The 21,270-nt window shown below is 34.2% G+C and overlaps 1 protein-coding gene across 1 annotated transcript; it reads right to left on the reverse strand.

Annotated features, from left to right (window-relative positions):
* Positions 1 to 13,642: 13,642 nt before the first annotated feature.
* Positions 13,643 to 14,068, reverse strand: LOC136038419 (piggyBac transposable element-derived protein 3-like). The gene has a single exon (XM_065721493.1). It carries the CDS (start codon positions 14,066 to 14,068, stop codon positions 13,643 to 13,645), a length of 426 nt encoding a protein of 141 aa, XP_065577565.1.
* Between the last annotated feature and the right edge of the window lie 7,202 nt (positions 14,069 to 21,270).

Below are 21,270 nucleotides of genomic sequence, written 5' to 3' on the forward strand. Positions count from 1 at the left end.
TTCATCCCTAGTGAATCAAATTGTGAAAAAACTACGCGTCGCTTACGGAAAAATATCCCCAAGCAAAAGCCGTTACAACCGCAACGGTTTGTGCATGGTTTAAAACGCTTTTTGTGCCCCTATGCTTTTGTTTTTGTCAGGCATGGCTCATATGCTTCGTAATAAAGATCGCCATACCCTACGTGCGGCTTATTCAGATATTGCAAATTCCTTCTCTGACTTCCGAGATGGCACCGAAACAGAAAAATAATTGCTCGCTTTGGTTTAATAGATGAGCCTTCTCAGATTCGGTCTTCCAGTAATGATTTATGAAAAAAGACTATCAAGTTTACCCATGTTTACGACCCTCTGCAGCCTCTTAACCATATTGATACTGGTTAATTAGTCCGTGTTGTCTTTTCTCAGTATAAATTTTTTTCGCTGTTTATTGTTTTCGTTTTTGTTAATTATAATACTCCGTACTTTGCATTTTTTATACTTTTACGGGTAATAAAGTTCATTCATTAATTCATATCCCCTTTCCCGTCGTAGAATGATGTCCTCGTCATTTAGACTAATCTCCCATTGTTATTATATATTTTTAAGTTTAAAAGAAAATTTGAGGTTTGATATTGTTTATTAATGTTTTAAAATTCAGCCTTGTATTTCCTTCGCCGTGGAATGGTTATGGATCTATATCTACAGTACTAAACTTATTTGTGTTTATTATTTCTATTCTTACAACTAGAACTATAACAATTAAAAGCTTATACTGTTACACCTTACAATAATATAATACACTTGAGCAAAACTATAGGTTTACACTTTGAAAACCAAGTTTCAACTGTATTTTTTTTTGGCTTAAAGTCCAACTTTTTTTTATGAAAAGTAATTTTATTTCAACTTTAATTCACTCTTAACAACAAATAATACAAGCATAATTCAACAACTATAATGCAACAAGTTTGCCATGTCACAACTATAATTCAGTAGATTTAATTGCTTTTTTATTAAAAGTGATTTTAAATCAACGATATATAGGTTTACACTGTAAAAACCTAGTTTCAATTGTTTTTTTAATTTTTATTTACTTTTTGTTTTTTTTTATTAAAATTAATCACAGGGGAATCTCCCTAATGTGAATTTAATAGGGTCATCGAAGGATCCATCCCCATCCCTGGTTTGCGGAGAAGGAAATTCACCCATTGAAATTCGTAAGTTCCTTTACTTTAGAGCGAAAGAGCAAAGTAGGAAAATATTGCTAGCTCCAGGTATCGCCAGAAGAACCTTCTGAGCAATCTTATGAGTTCAGTTTCCAGATCAATATTGATGTAGTCTCATCTCTGGTGGTTTAGAAGCCAAAATTTTGGACTTGCTTCAATTCTTTGACTAAGTGTGCTAGTTGTCTTGTTTATTCAATTTACCGCTTAAATTTTGATTCGATATTAATTCCTATATGTTTTCCGCTGTATACGTTTTCTTCTTAGGTCTACTTAATCTTTGTCTTCGTTTTAGAATGAGATTAAAGGTGATTGTAAAATAATCATAGTTGGCGACTGGGATTATTGAGGCGTTCTTGCCTTCGTTTATAGTTAAGGAGTTGGAAATATCAGATGGTGGTTTTTCGGGCATTCCTGGGTGGTTGATAAATCATGACAATACAAGTTACTCGTTCCTTCATTTTTGACAATAATAGGTGTTTGGTCGGTGACGTAGTATGCCAGTTCCTGTAATAAAAACTGCTTAGCAGAATCACATTCTTAATAAATAAAATAACACTTAAAAGGGGTAAAATCATCATAAAAATTGTAAATAATATATAATCAGTAATTTTTTTAGCATTAATACTTTACCACTAATTACAGTATTGTGGTGGTGAATGCAAGAACACTCTTTATGAAATAGCTACCTACTTGGTAAATGTTAGAGATATTACTTTACATATAACGTTTTCTGCCAAACTTATATATTACTGATGTATGATTGTGCCGAAAAGAAACACAATTTATTGTGTCATAGCCTCTCAACTTATACATAACCAATATTTATGTATTTTAATGACTGAATATTGGCATACATAAGAGACGACCTCTTAACTCTCTTGTATTGCTATATCCTCCCAATTTTTATGGCTTAGATATAGTCGGGAGCAGTAAGGTTTAGTTGACGCATTTCTTGTGAGTCATTTGTCTCATATTTGGGTTTCGTTCTTTGCAGTTTTAGAAGCTTTTCATAGTTCAATGTTAGCAGTGCTCATGTTGCTAGTGAAATGAGAAATACCAGAAATATAGTAATTGTAATATTGTACTAGGAATTTGGTGAAAATAACCCACACTGACTTTCCACATATTTTAATCTTTGGTCCTCATTAGTGAACAGTAGTATTTGTAAGTCAAATGCCTTCTTTATCTTCGTCTATTGCATTTTACCTTTAATTTTCTCAATGTCAGGCCAGATGGAGGATTTTGATTACTCATTGTTTATATTTGCGATTGTGAATGATAGATTTATTCTTTGAAAGTTAATTGCTGTTGGGCTTATGATATTTGTGCTTTTTGTGATTAAAGCTGTTTTTACAGTTGTCTCTTTGGTTACAAGTCGGCAACCTTGTTTAATAGTGACCGTGCCAACGTCTTGTAAGAGTAGTTCAGTTTGATAACTGGGGTCGATTTTATCTGTATTATTGTAACAGCATAAGGTTCCTGCTGTCTTTTTGGGTACAGTAAATAACCATAGATCATCCCGTAGATTGATAAATGTTTCTCTTTTCGTGCTTCCTATCAGAGCTTCACATGAGTTAGTAATATCTTGTTACTGTGATTATCTTAGAAAAAGATCCAAACATACATGATCCTATTTTCACGTTGTAGATGGGTAATGTTAGTTGGCAAACTAATTTTTTGAATGAAACGCATTTTTTTAATTCCTGTACGTTTGCTAGCTGACATTTTCTTCTGTCCTGATCAATGAGCATGTAGTCTACTTCTGGTAGGATGCTCATGAAGGATTTAGTTTCTAAGTTTTAACGGTAAAGGTAGATATTTTATATAAATTGTATCTAGACTGTTTATTGATTAGTGGACTTGTTACTACTGCTAATAGTGGTTCATTTATTTTGGTGATATACACCTTCAGTTTGGTATAATATTAAAATAAGTTTGCTAAATTTGGTTCTACTGTCAAATGGAGGCCAAATGCTGTGGGTCTTCATTTTACCTAGAATATTTTTCAAGCTTTTGGGGTCTAATAAGTCGTACGATAGGGTTTCTCTCGCTAGTTCAAATAGTGCGAATTCGGACTTATTCGCACTTATTGCGAATTCGGTAGCCAGATTTAATAATTACATCGTTACTATATCGACTGAAACCATCATTAGGCTTGAATCAGAAATCGCTGTATTTGCTTCGTTTTTTAAATACTTTATAGTGTTGACCGGTTTTGAATTTTTTTTTGGAAATCGTCTCAAATTCTTCTTTTTGATAACTGGATGTACTTGTTTGTATTTTTGTACATGTAGCTTGGTATTCATGGCCTTATTTAGTCAATCACATTTTCTCTTAGTATATTTAAATCTTCTTCAGTGGAAAAACTGAACAGGTAAGACGCAAGTTCGCCGATGCTGGTAATTAGGCTTGTTGACCTTCGATATTTACTTCTGCCAAAAAGACTGGCGTCGCACTTTGTTTGAATTTTTGTGTTTCTGGATTAAACACTTTGAATAACGCTTCCAACTTTTGCCTGTATAATAATGGGAAGGTTTGGTGAGTAGATCTTTTTAATGCATTTTCATTAGTTAATTCTTGGAGAACTTCGAAATCGTTTCTTTCTGGTTCATCAGCCATTGCTAGTCTTGCCCAAATTATTTTACCGTCGATTGTCCAACTCTCTCTTCCAAATCTGTCCTTCGGATAGTTTTGTCTCCATCCATGCATTTTGTTTTACCATAAGGGCTACCATATCAACGATAGAAACTTTCGGACTGAGTTGTATTCTTCCTATGGTTTTTGAGGGTGTCTATACCAATCTTGAGGATCTTGCTGGTTGTCTTATTGTTAGTAGGAATTTGTTGCATTCTTCATTGAATCTTAGTATATCAGGGATGATTTCTGTAGTAGTTTCTGAAATTGAGGTATTCAATTCCATTGGTTGTGGGTCAGTATGTGGTATTTTTATAGGGTTGATGTCTTTCAAATTTAATGAGGTGGTATATTTAGTTTTGGATGGGATCTTTTCTTCGTTTGGAGTATGAAAATCCCCGGTGGTAGACGTGGTTGAATATTTCTTCAAGATACATTTTGAAGGTTCTGACGCTTTGCTTGTTGTTGTCTCTATATTATTGTTGTTCGTAACATTGAAGTTTGGGGAGATTCTGTTATTTTCTCTATTTTTGTTGTTGCGTTTACTTTCGTATAAAAGTATTGGCATTTAAATTTGTTTATCGGTTTACTAGCATTATTAGTTGAATTTGTCATTATTTCTATAACTTAGGCCCCTTTTATTATTTCTGGTATTTTATTTCTCTGTGTTTCTTGTGCCTCATTTGTTGGTTTTTAATCAAAGATACTAGATAATATCTGCTTGCGCCACATTACCTTTGAGAAATTCCATACGTTTGGTATTTCATTCAAAAGTGCGTAATTTCTATCATATAATATCTTTTCCATTGAGGGGGGTTTAGTTGATTTCTTTGTGTCTTCATTTTTTATGATTTATTGAGGAGCTATGGTTTTGATTTACTGATCTCTTTTGTCTGTCCTTTTCTGTGGCTTTTGTCAATCCTATGGATTTGTCAATTTCAGACATTTTCTTATCAAAATCATCTATTAATTGTTTTTATTTCAGTTTGGGAATGGTAGGAAACGGGATATCCGTTATCTTCGGCCTATCCTTACTTGATTGCAATCCCTTGTCTGATCTTGGAAATTGGAGAATGGATTCCTTTTTGTCGCTATTTGTTTTCACCAGTTTTATTGCTTGTTGGAATAATTTTTTGAATGGTTTAGGGTCTAGTTTCATGAATATTTTCCATGTATTGTGACCGGACCGGTTAGAAGCCAATTTTCATACTTAATATTACTCTATGTTTTACTTCATGTTTGCCCTGCGCATTTTTATGAATAAAAATGCTCATCAAAATCGTTATGATATTCATTTGGCTATCCAAAATTAACATTAATTAGTTATGTTTCTCTTGATGTTACTATTTTTGGAATGTTTGTATTTTTAGATATATTATTTGGAATATGGTCTATTTTAATATTTATTCTGAGAAACGCTTTATTTATGAGTCGTAATTATTGAAAATTTAACACTTTAGTCATAGTGTTCACCATAACATTTGATTGATTTTTTTTATTACTGATCTTAGCCCTGCTATTCCTAGAGATGAGCAGTTATTATTAAAGGAATATAAAGTTTTCATTTGTACAAATAAGAATGATAGACCGTGCCACAATGCTAGTTGATCTCTTTATTTTTAGAGCTGTGGCCGTGTGACCTTTGTGACTACAGAGGTACACTCATTATCAGTTAAGAAAAAAATAAGTTACCCGCAATATCGGTTCAAATTTTATTGTTGAGGTCTGGTACAGATTTACCTCAGGTACTATTAGTGCTACACTACTCGTGAACTTAAAAAAAATTATGGAAATAAAAAATTATTACAAAATCAGTTGGATTAATATTTTTGGTGTCTGGAGCGAGTTGAACTTTAGTACCGCTAGAGCTATAATACTTATTAGTACTCTTTTTGATAGTTTTTATCATGTAAGTAACATTATAGGTAATAATTGGTTTGTTATTGAATGCCTCATTGTATATAACAATTATGGATCAATATGTGATATCTATGTGAAGCAATGTGTTAGCATTTGGTTAGGATTTTCCACAAGAGTACAAAACATTGAAGTATGTCTATTAGTAGAACTTTAATGGCAATTTTGAAATACTATTAATTAAAATATATTTAATTCATGTAAAGTTTAAAAAAATCTGTTTAACTGGAATATTTTGGGTTGGTTTCCAATCTTGTTTTCTTTATACATAGTAGAATATGGAAAAATGAATTTAATACTATTTGGGTTGAGTGACAATTTAACTCAATCCAAATTTTCTTGGAAAATGTTATATCAAAAAAGGTGAGCGCAAGTGATTTTTGTTTTATTCGACAGACAGCAAGAAATTACTTTAATCACGACTTTCACCTTTCCAGAGAAAGATTACTTAAACAATTTTCAAAATTATTTGAAAATAAAGCCGTAATACCTTAGTCAACTCTTGGACCAGGGTGTAGTTAATTTTTCATCAAGGACCTTAACATTACATGAAAAGTCCGTATTAGAAAAAGGTCCCAAATTTGCTTCAAAACTAATAAAGTCCCAGTAGAAGAAATTATCTCTTCAATAGAAACATCTTTACACAGAAACCCCATCCTAATCGAAGATGTTACCCTAGTAAGAGGTTCTACAGTGAAAACCTTGTCAAAGTTTGCTTTAAAACCAGAAATTCCTAACAATTCTATCAAAAAACAAAGATTATTTGTAACTTAAGAAGAAACGAATCTATTATTATTGCAAAAGGAGACAAGGGTAACACTTTAGTGGTAACGGATAACAAGGACTACTATTCAAAATTAAACGTTTTACTGAAAGATGAAAAAACATACAAAAAGCTTTCTTTTGACCCGACAGCCTCGTGCACAAAGAAGCTTAAGACTGAGTCAAAGAGTTTGAAGGAAGAAGGGAAGATTACACCTCGACTTTACTACGAATGCTTACCAAGAAGTTCTTTGTCTCCTAAATTAAATGGACTTCCAAAGATACATAAGCCAAACCTGCCATTACGACCGATTGTTGCAAGAACAAAGTCACCAATAAGTGCTCTTAGCAAGTGGTTAGTGTCATTATTTCAACCACTCATGTCGAAAACAATTTCTTACATAAAGAATTGGTCAGAACTTGTGAAAAACTAAAAGTAGTGGAAATTTCTTCAAATTCTATAATCTCAAGTTTCGACATAGTATCAATTTTTACGAATATTGATGTGAATCCACAGAAATAATCCTTGAAGGATATTAAGAAATTTGGACTCAATTAGCGGTAAAACAGTTTTGGAAGTCGATGTAATTATGAATTTAGTTAGGTTGTGCAATACGTTCTCTTTTTTTTCCCCCTTTAAGTCCTTTATTAGAATATTGTTTTGTAGAAATTGTTTTTTTCCCCTTTAAGTCCTTTATTAGAAAATTATTTTGTAGAAAATATTGAAACAATAGCGTTGGATTCATATCTTTTTAAACTCAAATTTTGGGGGAGTTATATGGATGACATGATTTCAGTAAGGAATAATGGGGAGGAAGAATTAAAAGGTTTTTTAAAACATTTAATTTTTTGGGAGGTGATAGGAGGGATGTTTGTTATTTTAAGAAATGAAAATATTCTGGATTTTAAAATTTACCGAAAACCTACTAACAATAATAGATTTTTCTCGTCCTTCTTATGTCACGCTCGCCAAGTAAACATTGGTTTAATCATATCCTTAACTGACCATATTTTTAGAATTTGCTCTCCAAAATTTATTGAGGAGGAATAATTGTTGTGAAAAGAAATTTTAATAAGTAACCATTACCCAGGCTGGTTAATTGACCAGACTTTTTCGGAAAGAAGGGAAAATTTTGTAGAATTTTCTAACGATATCCTGGAAATAACAGAAAGAAAAAGATAAAGGTAGCTTAAGAGGTAGTAATACTTTGGCTAGTTTTTTAAGTTCTGGAAAGGATCAAACTCGAGTAGAGCAACAAAATGGGGCTTATGAAACCCCATGTATTTGTGGAAGCTCTTATGTGGGACGCCCTAACCAGAAATTAAAAAAAAAGATTACTACAACATTGTAATTCTATTTCATCGTCCTTAAAGCAAAATTCCAAACCTGAAGATTTCATATCGGCTCTATCGGAACATATTTATAATTATCCAAATCATTTTATTTTGTTTGAAAATTTTTCTTTGATTTCTAGGGTCAATTACTATAACTGATACCCTGAACCTTTTTAGTCTTAAAATGATAAATTAGTATTCTATTATTAATACCTTCCCAGCCTAAACAAAACTTAGCCGGTTCCTTATTCATGATGAGCCCTACTCACTGTCTATGTACCCCATCCTTCCAGCCTAAACAAATTCTATATCGCCTAATTTTATGCTTCCTACCCCTGGGAAATGAGTTTCTCAAACTCCTAACATGTCCAGTTCAAATCATTTGAAATTTGTCTGTCAAAATGTCGATACAATAGTCATTTTTTAACATCGTAAAATTCTGAGTTCTAATTTTCATGTTTTTGAAACCATTGAAATTATTTTTGCCTCAGGAAAAGCCTATTACTTCCGACAATCACAAGTTTAAGACAGTCTCATCCTTTTATCTCCGACTCATTATATCTTCATGCCTACCAATACTATGGTACTACAGGGAGGCATCCTATAGTAGATGAATTAGATAGGAGAGGAGCTTTCCGAGCCCAAAAACGCCTGTCAAAAAAGACCAGGCCCAGACAAATTGTCAATTTATCAGAATCAGGTGCCAATACTATGTCGTTTACTAGGCTATAATGTTATCGAGGGCCACCACTCCTCAAGTAACAATAGAGTTGACCGCAAGGTCCCCAGTCTTGCAGGTACCCCGAAAGGTTTTGCGAGTTCATGGTGCTGAAATAGCTTTGAACCTTAATGGAAAGAAGACTTAAGTCACTAAGGCTAAGGTTAAGTGAAGATGTAAAGGTGATATTGGGTAACGAAAAGATTGATCAGGTGGGCAGCTTCACTAACCTTGGTAGTATTATTAGTAAAGACGGTGGGAGCAGTGAAGATGTTAAAAACAGAATAACCGACGCTCAAGGTGTTTTTTTCATAGTTAAAAAGTTTGGAAGAATAGGAAGATAAGTCTGCAAACCAAGATTAGAATATTAGAAGCTACAATGATGAGAATGATCAAATATGGCTCTGAACCATGGGTGCTCCAAAAAGCGGATGAAAATGTGCTAGATGTTTTCCACAGAAAATGCCTACGGATTGTTCTGGGTACCCGGCTGATTGACCGTATTTCAAAAAGTAGGCTGTACGAAGAATGTGGTTTAATATCGCTTTCTAGGGCTATAATGAAAGAAAGGTTGAGATGGCTAGGGCACATTGTGCGGATGAAGGATGACAGATTACCGAAGATTGTCCTTTTCGGCCAACTGTCTAGGGCTAAAAGGAAAGCAGATTGTCCTTACCTTGGGTAGGAGGACGTCATAAATAAAGATCCAAAGGAAATGGGAACTTTCTAGTAGGGTGTAAAAAGGGAGGCTTTGAATCAATTGGGATGGAGGAGGTGTGTGCGTAGCTGTGTTGTCCTCAGGCGGCTTGGTGCTGCGGTGAGTTGTTAGTAGTAGTAGTTTACTCTTAAAATCGCAATGCTCAAGGGATACTTTTCTTTTTTTTCGTCTTCTTCCATTATACCTTTCTGTTTTTCCTCTTCTATTTACTTTTCTGCTATTTTTACTCTGAAGATTGCAGTGCTCAAGGACCTTTCTTTTTTTCTTCTTCTATTTACCTCTTCTTTTTCTATTTCAGTGGTTGATCCAGGGGGTGCGGGGGGCTCGCACCCCCTGAAGACGTGGTGGATTTGTGGTTTGGACCGTTTGCTCTGGTTTGGGTTGGGACGAAAGTTATTTTTTTGTAAGTAGTTTTTAATGGTTGAGGTTTTAATAAATTTTTAATTATTAAGACTGTTCCTTTTTGCAAACAAGTTTGAACGGGGTTTTAGTCACTTTGTGCGATCTCTGTTGGATTTTACTAATGTCGTATACCGCCAAAAAGTATTTAATTATATTTAGGTTTATCAAAGGAATCTGTCCGTATTACCTCAAAAGCCAACTGGGAGTCTAAAATCTTCATTTCGCAATAACAAGTAGAGGAAATTTATAATCCTAACTTCTTTATGCTGTCGAAATGGTATTTCAGGATTGTGTTGTCACAACGGGGCTGAAAAGCAAAATATCCACTTCTTTTTACTATCCAAAATTGGTTTTCCAGTCTTGCTATGACACTGAGGTGAAGAAATTTATATCGTTACTTTTTTTGGCTGTCTTTTTCGTTTTTTTGGGGGGTTTGCTTTTTTGCAATGCGGGGTGGTTTTTTTCAACAATGTTGTTTTTTAGGGGATTTGTATAATAGAAATTAAATGTATGAGAAGCTTAAAGATTATTGAGTTAAGTTTTTTTTTTGGTGAGGAAATGATAGCCACTTTACTGCTTATTTTCATCTAAATAAAGCTCTGAATTATATGACATATGACCTCCTCTATTCATCCTAAAAAATTAAAGTAAAGGCTAAACTCTTTAGAAATTTAATAAAAGTTCGAATATGTATATACTTAAAACTAAGTATATGAGTAGAAATACTCCTTCCAAGGTCGGAGTAATCATTCAAGAAAAATAAATTTTCGAAAAAATGTTTATAAAAAAAAAGGTAAATAACTGTTTTTTTTTTTTTTTATCTAGCCGGTATAGATGGGTCTGTGAATTCTAATTTTGAATCAGACGAATGGCATCGATTTTTTTTTTCAAACATTTACTAATAAAATGTTAAAAAAATTCAAAACTCATAAAACTTGAGTTTAAAACGGAAATAGAATGCAACTACAATATTATTTTAGAATTTCTCACCTTCTCAATACCAACCAATCACAAAATATTGTTATGTTCTTTTATAGGGGTTGCAGAAGAGGAAATACTAACGAAGAGCTCTAAATTTACATGACTCTAGACTGACAGGACAAGCCATTATAAACATTCACCTAAATATTGAGGTAGAGATCGACCGTGTAATAAATAGATGTGGCGGGAGTGGAAATTCCGAAATAGACCTTTTCTTATAAAAGTGTGAATTCTGTAATTTAAGCAAAAGACATCGAACTTTAAAATGTGGAAAGATACGCTAAGTTGTTATGAGAAGTAAAATCTTGATTAGTAAAGTTTTAAGATTTTGTCAAGTTGACATTGTTTATTAAAATACTATTTAAAAAAAAAAAACAGTGATTAGTTAATGCTTTATTGCCTATACTTAAAACCCTCGTTTCAAATGTTTTTTATGCATTTCTATCTGTTACATTATAACAAGAAAAACACTCTGTTTTTCTTGTTACATTCCTAAGAGATCTAGTATTTAATGTTTAATATATCTTTTACGAATATACAAGTTGTATCTTTATCCTCACTTCCTACTTTTCATTAATACCATAGTTACTGAGCGATGCCACAAAGTTAGGAGACATGCTAAACGGTTTGACCTATAGAAATTGTCACAAAGAATGCATGACCCCAAAAGATGGTTCATGATAATTTTTTTGACAATAAAAAATTAAGTCACTCGCTATAGTGGTCAGAAATGTAAAGGTATAAAATTATGCAGAAAATATTAAATACCACTTTTTTTATAGATGTTGAACAGCTTTTTATTTCTTTATGGCGGAATTGTTTTTATAACTTACTATTTTTTGTATAAATATTTTTATACCGTTTCAATTTCAACAGATTTATTAGAACTTTAACCCTAACCAGGTTTTGAATTAAATTTACGACCATTTCTACTATCTACTTATGACACATAGTTGTCGAGGTGGGGCAACACATAGTGGACAACACATAGTTGTCCAATACATAGTTGTCGATAGTGGACAACACATAGTTGTCCAATCAACCTATTATGTCAGTGTATCCAATCAACCTATTATGCGCCCCTCCCTCCAAAGAAAATCCTGGATCCACCCCTGTTCTATTATATTGGTCTATTTTTCTTCTTAAGTTTACTTTTCTGCTATTTTTACGTTCAAAATCGCAGTATTCAAGGGATACCTTTCTATTTTTCTTCTTCTATTTACTTCTTCTATCATACTTTTATATTTCCTTCTTCTATCTACTTGTTTTGTTATTTTTACTCTCAATATTGCAGTACCCAAGGAACGCCTTTCTATTTTTTCTTCTACTTTCGAACAGTTCGTGGTAACGAACTGTGGTAAGGAGCGACCCGGCTCAATAGCAAACGAAACTCTAAAAAACGGAATTTTGATACTAAAAGATACATCAAAAGAATTGGATTTTCATGCTGATTTTAAATATATAAGTTTCATCAAATTTAGTCTTTGTCATCAAAAGTTACGAGGTTTAAAATTCCAATTGTTGGTTTCACCTTGCTTATTATTTGTTGGTATGCCACTGTTTTTCAAAGATAGATAATTAAAAGCTGTACAATAGCAAACATGACGAAAATTCAATTGAAATAATACAAATGAGCATAAAAAATATTTCTATTTTTAATATAAGATAGAAGGAAGTGTAATACTTCAGAAAGAAAGCTGTGTTTAGTTTCATCACCAAGAAGTGATTTTCTCTCTTTTTTTGGTAGCTACATCAGATAAACATAAAAAAAAAATCTATAACAAGAAATAATGGCATACTTTAAAGAAAACACTTATAAAGAGTGAGGTACAAGGGTACTTCTGTAGGGGAAAACTTTGTTAAATTTCATGGTTATGAAGAAAGTCTATACAATTTGTATATGAAATGTATACTGATATGAATCTGTATATGAAGTGTAATGAATTATTCATAGAAAGTGTACATGAAAGTGGGCTATGTAGAGATGATAATAAGAAGGTAATTTCTTGTAGAGGTAATTTCTTGTAGGGGTAATTTTATGTAATTTGGGGGAAGAAGAAGATGTTTGGGAATGGTTAGAATGAAGAGTGGTCCCTACAATTTACCGATGTGTGGAGAGCGGGAGGAAAATTTGTCGCATGCTGTGGGGATGTGTGAAGCGTTAAGGGATTTGAGAAAGGAGATTTTTGGAACGGATGACAGGGATGAGCCCTAGGAGGAAAAATTGTTGCCAAATGAGTATTTATTAGTTCCAAGAATCTGTCGGGATTTATTTGTGTAGTTTAAACCCATCTTGAGAGTTTCATGTGATGACTTGGTTTGTTTGCATCAATATTTTTGAATTTTGTTTTGCTTTCATCGCTTTAATCAGAAGTATTATTTTAATTTTTTAACCTTTGACAGACCACTATAAGAGCGAATATCAGGAAAAATCTCCAACGCTTCCCATGTGATCTCTAGGTCAGACTTTTGACAAAAAACTTTTGTTTGCATGATTTATTCAAAATTGTCAATTTTAGACCATGTTGTAAAAATACAACATTAGCCTCTCAAGCATATAAAAAAGGGGCACTTTCACTTGGTGTGAAAGGCTTTAAAACAATTGCTTTTGGCAGTAAGGCACAGTGGAAGGTCACATTTTTCGCATTCAAAGGCGGTATATCTTGATTTGCACTCTTTGCACCGGCTCTGCTTGGCAGTCTTTTTTGACCAGTGATCACGTCCATCGGCTTGATCAGATATTGCCGGTTGGATTCGGTTGCGACTTCGAATGGGGCTGGGACTTGTTTCGACATCTGCGGATGGTCTACCACTTTTAAGTTTGGGCATAACACGCGCCAAGGCATACAACCCTGCAGCAGCTTCAGACCTGAAGGTTTTCAAGATCATCGGTTCGTCTCTCCTTAAAGTCAGCGCTTTGACGTCTGACCTGATAAGAAGCCAGCTATTTCAGACTGCTTTGTCAATAAGCCACTAGAAGATTCTCATATACCATTTTCGTGTCTGAAGATGAGTTCGGCACATCTCCACCAGCATGTCCGCTAAATCTACACCACCCATATGACGGTTGTACTCATAAACAATGGCTGGCCTTGAAACTTTAACCCTGGATTTATCCTTGACGTTCCAGCGTCTGCACGTATCCTGTGGTGTTATTCCTTCATATGTCGAAGCCAAGCAAACCGTGTTGTTATCTAACCATTTCACTACAATAACGCCGGAATGAATGTCAGTCCTGTCATCTAAAGTTCCTCTCTCTCGTTTCTTGATTTTACCATCTGTGACGAGCGGGCAACCCTTCAGTCGTGCTTTGTTCAACGTGCCAATACAAGGGAATCCTTCGATTTTGAGCAAACTCATTAGTTTCAAGGTTGAAAACCAGTTGTCAAAATAAATCATGTTGTTCATTTTCTCTGGCAAGGTACTTATCAGACGTAAAACTATGTTGCCTCCAACTTCAAGATCTGGCTCTATGTCATCTTCAACAAGAGTGCCCTTCCCTTGATAAACTTCAAAATCATGTACAAAACCTGACACACCAGCTCTTGTGAAGACTTTTATTCCCAACGTCGTTGGTTTTTCGGCAGATATTATCTCAAGACGCTTCGCCTCTTGAAAGGAATCATTTGCTCGTCAATTGAATGGTGTTCTTCGGGACTGACTTCAAGAAACTTGGAACAGATATGACCCAGAACGGGTCGAATATTATATAGCTTGTCAAATCCTTGTTCTACAGGTTTCTTAGCTTTACTGTTGTCATTGAAGTGAAGAAAACGTTTGATTTTATCAAATGTTTGTCGGCCGATCTTGTCAGCAATTTGTGGGTGTCTGGTAGCTGCTTCACAGTGCATTCGATAATAGGGAACTCTTACCACCCCCAATAATAGAATGATGCTCATGAAAATTTTTAGCTCTTCAACAGTGAGGCAGAAGTTGCATCCCTCAGTTTGAAGTGCAAAGAGGTTACTTTGTTCAACTATTAGCTCAAGAAGTTCATCCTCAAAGAATATTTGGAAGTATTTCAGTGGAGTCTCCAAGATGCCTGGAACTTGGCAAGGCTTTCCTTTCCAAACCAGATCAACTTTTTCTATCTCTACTTTTCTCCAGCCGAATTTTTCTTGGACTTTCGATTTCTTTTTTGATTTTCCAGTAATTGCTGTTCCAGTTTGCTGTTGGTGACTGGAAGGTGGAGTTTCCACCGAGTAATCGTTGCTGGGCTCAGTGTTAGCCTCCATGTCATCCTGTTCCAAAACGAAGTGGGGATTGTCCAGTAGAGGCAACAAGTCTTCATCAGGATCATCGCTAAGATCTTCTGGAGACAGGAAGTCTGGATCATCGTCATCATCATCGTCGGACAAGTCCGACAACATGTCTTCTGGAATGTCAAAAATATACTTGGCGGCCTCTTCTGCATCAATTCGGCGATTTTGAGCTCGTTTTCTTAGTCTGTCGTAAAGTTCCGCCATCTAGAAAGAAAACAAAAAATATTTAACTTCTAAAATATAATATAGATTATTCCTACGGATACGCTGGTCTATAATAGTAACAACCACAAGCCTAAGAAAAACAATATCTTTTGTTTATTATCGCATAAGCATTTTTGGTACGCGTTATTCGTTTCACAATTTTGAGCTACGATCATCCGATGTTGTATTTTTACTGTATCTTGCTAGTGATCCAAATTCTTGCACACTTTGTGAATTTCAACTACAATAATTCTAAATTGTATATATTTTATACACATATGACATACAAAAATCTCCCACCTTTTCATTTTATTTCCAGTTTCTGGCTTAGAAATTGCCTACCTTTTCATTTGTTTTTCTTATCCTTTGGTTTAGTGACTAGCTGTTTGGGCCAGGCGTCACACAGCAGCTCCCCGAAGGCATCAATCGACTGCCATCTTTCAGCAAAATCGAAAGATGTTGCTAAAAGCAATATTTTTCTACGGCAAGATGTCAGTCTAAGCTCAAAGAGTACAGTGTTGTTTTTCTACAGCAGTTGTCTCTATAGGGTTAATTGTGCATATATATATATTTTTTGTAGCCGTTGCCCTGCGGGTTTTTGTTGTCAAATATACCATACTGAGCTATTGCTTGAAAGGAACTTATCAGAGACGTCCTCGTGATTGGAAAAACGTGTGGACGTATATGAGATACGGAAAAGCTAAAAAATTTCTGTCAAATTTGTGTAGTGAGCCGTCTGCAAAGCCTGTGTTCAATTTTTCCTTATCTATTAATAAATTGGATTTTGCTTAGTGGTCCACCACTTTACAATGCTGAATACTTCAATCACTGCTGTTGCTCTGGATACTGTAGAAACAAAGGATTGTGCTATAGCAAATTCAGTTGAAGATGAGGATGGCTCTGGGGCACTTATAGTAAGTCGTATGCGATACATGTTTTATTTTCATTATCTTTAAGGGTATTCGATACCTTAAAGGATCACCCTGCCCTTCCAATCACTTTCGACTATTAAAAAGGGCTTGAGCCCTTTCAAGTTCTAATAGAAAGAGCTCTTTTCGAAGTTTCTACGACAACAAATAGCTTTCTCAGAATTTCTATCAGATGCATTTCGGAAAAATATGAGGTGTGGGGTGGGGGGGGGGAGACCCACCCTCTGATCACTCTGAATCTTATAAAAGGCACTAAAAATTCTGATTACCAATCCAATGAGCCCCCTTCGAAGTTTGTACCCTCACCCTTTCTATACATACCTTATATACCCCAGGGCATAACTTACAACCCTTGCCCTGAGGACTCTGGGGGAGTTGTCATCCTAAAAGACATAATTTTGGGACCTTTTTTTCACGTTGAACAAAATGGCTATCTTCAAAATTTTATTGGATGTGTTTGGGAAAATGGTGGGCGTGGGAGTGGGATTAGATGCCTTCCATTCACTTTTGACTATTAAAAAGGGCACTGGCTCTTTCAATTTCCAATTAAATGAGCTGTTTTCAAAGTTTCGTCGACAACAAATGACCATTTCAAATTTTTTATCAGACGCATTTCCAGAAAATACGAGGTTTGTGGGGGGGAGTATCCTCCCTTTGATCACTTTGAGTCTTAAAAAGGCCACTAGAACTTCTGATTACCAGTCCAATGAGCCCCCGCCCGAGTTTTTACCATCACCCTTACTATATATACAATATAGGTCCCCAGGGGATAAACTTACAATTCTTGCCCTGAGGGCTTTAAGGTCATGAGGGCTCCTCCACCATCTTTCATTAGTTCAGCTTGGACTGAATTCATCAAACTAGCCTTTTTGTAATCTTCCAGGGTCAGGTACAAGTATTTAAAATCCTATAAAAAAGATTCGGATATAAATAAATATATTATTTTTATGAAAATACAAAAATAAACATGTTGTTTATGTTATTTCTTTCTACAAAGACATTTAATAAAATAGCATGTGATTTTCGGTTTGTATGTTTTTAAATGTTTTTCTCTATCACTGTTTTTAATTGTTTGACTTCCACTGGAGCTGGTCTAGGTTTTACCTGGGCGATCAGAATATAATTTCTATAAAAGTCTGAAATCTTTCGCCCATTCTCTCACTGTCTCTCTCCCCTTCTCTCTCTTTCTCTCGCTCTTTTCTTCCCTATATAATTTTTTATTTATTGTTGACGAGTTAAATGTTTAACAATTATATGTATCTCCCCCATCCTTTATTGGCCTTGGAGTTTTGTGGGGCCCAGTGCCTTGTTTGCTCCACCATTTTTGTTTCTATTGATTCCACCGTGTAAAAAAGGTCACTTGATCTTGAAATAGTACTTTTTTCTGGTACCTTCATGTAGGAAAAAGATCATTTTTATGGCACTTGGTATTTACGAAGTATCATATAGCGATCACAATTTTGTCTGTCTGTCGGCCTGTCTGTCGGTCCCGGTTTTGCTAGTTCGGGCACTTCCAGATAAGTTAGGACGATGGAAGGTGGCAGGTGTATCAGAGACCGGACCAGATTAAATTATAAATAGTCGCTTCCCCGATTCGACCATCTGGGGGGGGGGGCTGTAGTGGAAGTACGGTTAATTCGAAAAATTAGAAAAACTGAGGTGTTTTTAGCTTACGAATGGGTTATCAGATCTTTAAAAAACTTGATATTTATGAGGACCTCGTGTCTCAGAGATTTATTTTAAATCCCAACCGGATCCAGTGACATTAGGGGGAGTTGGAGGAGGAAGCCAGAAATCTTGGAAAACGCTTAGAGTGGAGAGATCAAGATGAAACTTGGTAGGAAGAATAAACACAAGTCCTAGATACGTGGTTGAAATAACTGGACCGGATCCGTTTTCTTTAGGGGAGTTGGGGGGAGGGAGATTTCCAGTGCTTTAGCGAGTTTTGGTGCTTCCGGACGTGCTAGGACGATTAAAATTGGTAGGCGTGGAATTTTACAATTGCGACGAGATTTATAAGAAAGCGCCTCCACAACAATCCAAAATGATCAAAGAGGAGTAACTCCGTTCTCCAATAGTTTGAATGAAATTTAAATAACAAGCGTGCATATCACAGATAATTTTATATTAGTTTGAGAAGTGTATCCAGTAATTAGATACACTCACACACACTCCTTATATATATATATATATATATATATATATATATATATATATATATATATATATATATATATATATATATATATATACATCGAAACATTTGTTAAATATATTTGAGCTGAATTATTCAAAATGAGTTTTGTCTAAAAAAAAAAGTAAAAATAGAATACCGAGAGTCAAAACAACCAGTTTTATTTCTGTTTGGAGTCCCTTGTGTTCTAAAACAACAATTCATGTGTGTGCACGGCCAGAAATATTTTCAAATTAGAATAAATGAATCCCCATTTTTCTCCAAACATATACTGTCCTTGACGAACTATTCCTTATCCTTGGAAGGAAAAATTTAAGATCTACCTTATCCCCAACCTAAACCAAGCCAACCAACCTAATAAAACTCCCTCAGAGTTTTTTAGCTCTTTATGCCAAAGTTCAATTTTTTATCTCAATATTTTAAGACTGCTTGCTGAAAAATGCTGGCCTTCCAATTTTATTTTGCTTGATATATTTTTTCCTGTTAATGATTATTTTATTAATTTTCTAGGAAAGATCACAAATATTAATAGTCATCTGTCTATCTGATATTTCTACTTTTTATGTCAAAATGCAATTTCTATGCGTAAAAAAAAAATAGCCTTATTATATCTTATTAAAACTCTTTATTTCTATTACATTTGGGACGGAACTAGATACCAGGATATATAAGAGTAGGCCTACTGCTATTGATCTTAAAAGTGAAGATTACCATTTAATGATGTTAGGGTTATAGCACAGTGAGCATCTTCTAATAAAAAAAAACTATTCAGTCGATTACTCAGAAAAGTGAACAATTGATCAAGATCAGCAATAAAAGGGACAAACATGTTACAATAGATCCAATTCCGAATACTAATTGAGTTTTTTTTTTTATTTAGACCAAAATTGTTCAAATTCCTTTTTTCAATTTAAAAGCTTTATTTGTGTTCTTCAATAAAATCTTAGGAATGTTAAAAAATTGTGAAAATACTCTCAGACATTTTATGCATGACATCAACTACAGGAGGGGAATATTTACACTCGTTTTGCAACATATCAGGAGTAATTCTGTCATTATTAATACTTAACTGTTTTCTTAGCAATAATCTTATCCAATTTACCAGTTAAAATATTCATGAACTAATCAGACAATTTTTTTATACAACGCTAGTAATAATGGATTCCCATCGAAGGCCAACATGTTATTTATATTATTTTACTGATTTTCCGATGTTAGATGTAATTCATTCTTTTGGGTGCCAATATTAGTAAGTTACTTTCCCAACTTTAGTTTCACAATATCCTATAGTATTTATTTTCCTATTATTTTTTATTTTTCGTGTTCTGGGGTTGAGTGTAAAAGCTGAGTAAAAAAACGCCATAGAATATTATTTGGAAATATAAAGCAAACTGTAAAAGAGTTGCCTCACGATGGAAATGCACAGAGATACAGGATGGGACTAAGATGTGCGTCAAATTAGTTTAGATAAGATAATATTTATTTTCAAAAGACTATCACAAGCTCCATAGAGCCGAATAAGCCTTATATGTCAGTAAAAGTTAAGAAAAAAAAAATTCAAATCAGTACATTAAGTCTGGTGAACTGGTTTGGTGTCGACATTTATTTCAAATAAACCCGGTTCATCTCTTACGATCATGAACACGTACACGAGGCGTATATCAGAATGTTTTCCCATCTAAAGTGCTTTTAATGGGCTTTTTGTGAAACTAATTTTAATAAAATGGAGTCAAACTTCAAGTCAGAACCGAGAAAATTTGAAAATGACACAACTGTATTTCAAATAAGCAAGCGAATAATTTTATTTTATATTTATTATGCTGGTATAATAGTTCAAACCTACAAATGAAAAATTTAACAATTCAAAATATTTGAAAGAGCGGTTTTCATGACTTGGAAGAGCGATCTTGAACCAATTTCAATGTGTTTTCGTGGAGAAGTCGGAGAAGCTGTTCGTAACGTATTACAGTCACCAATTGTAACAATCTCAAGTCAGCGCTCTTAAAATGTTTCCATATATCAAACGATATTTTTAAAATCAGCTTTGTATTAGAAAAAAAAATCAAATTACGATTGAAATAGTAGAAATACACAATAACGTCTTCCTATTTTTAAGTAAGCTTAGATAAGCTTTAAATAAGCTTAGATAATTCTATATGGAAGTCTCGAGTAAAATCATAATTTATTTTGATGAATGGATGCCTCCAAACTATGAAAACAGCAACATAGCTATCCTGTCGTCTTTGATCAAGTTAGGATTTAAAGACTAGCGTCAATTCTCATTTTTCAGGAGGACCATTCATCTCAAACGATCCGTTTTTACCAAATTTGGTTAAGAAAATGGATAAAGTTAAACCACCTTCAGCTCCGTTTTTCAAATTTTAAATTTCACACAAAAAAAACCTTTCCACATGACAAAAACCTTTTTTCAGGAGGACCATAAAATTCAAACGATGTATTTTCCACCAAATTTGGTTAAGCAAATGGATAAAATTAATTCACCTTCAGCTTCGTCTTTGATAACTTAAGCTCAATAAAAAATGTTTTTCCACATGGTATAAGCTGTTTCATACCCCAATGTCATGACTGTGAATTCTAATAGTACAATCTCAAGTCGCACACTTACCTTTTTATTGTTCTAAGCAGTTTACAACTGGTAGTTAATACCCCACGCTTAGCTATTCTAATTTTACATCTTCACTGCATCCACAATCATACACGTAACACTACTCAGGCAAGTGACGAAAAATAAGTGAGGTAAATGAAGTAATTTGTCAATTTTTTCGTTACCTAACAAAATCTCTTAAAGTTACTTGAGTGAAAAAATTATCTCCTCTTACTGAAAAAGCCTTGGTAGGGGGTATAGAAAACACTCGACTAAAATCAAAAAGTTTCTTGGCACCGTGAAAGACATCAAAGGCTTAGTAGGATGCAGAAAGTAAAACCTAATTATTAAAATCAAAGTAAATTTAAGTAAATTAAAACCTAAAACCTAAACAAGATGACCTATTA

This window comes from Artemia franciscana, chromosome 18 (assembly GCF_032884065.1).
Source record: "Artemia franciscana chromosome 18, ASM3288406v1, whole genome shotgun sequence".
Classification (NCBI taxonomy): Eukaryota; Metazoa; Arthropoda; class Branchiopoda; order Anostraca; family Artemiidae; genus Artemia; species Artemia franciscana.

What these genes read in the sequence shown, in the direction of transcription:
- LOC136038419 (XM_065721493.1), bottom strand. Translation starts at nt 14,068, where the DNA reads ATGATTTATTTTGACAACTGGTTTTCAACCTTGAAACTAATGAGTTTG.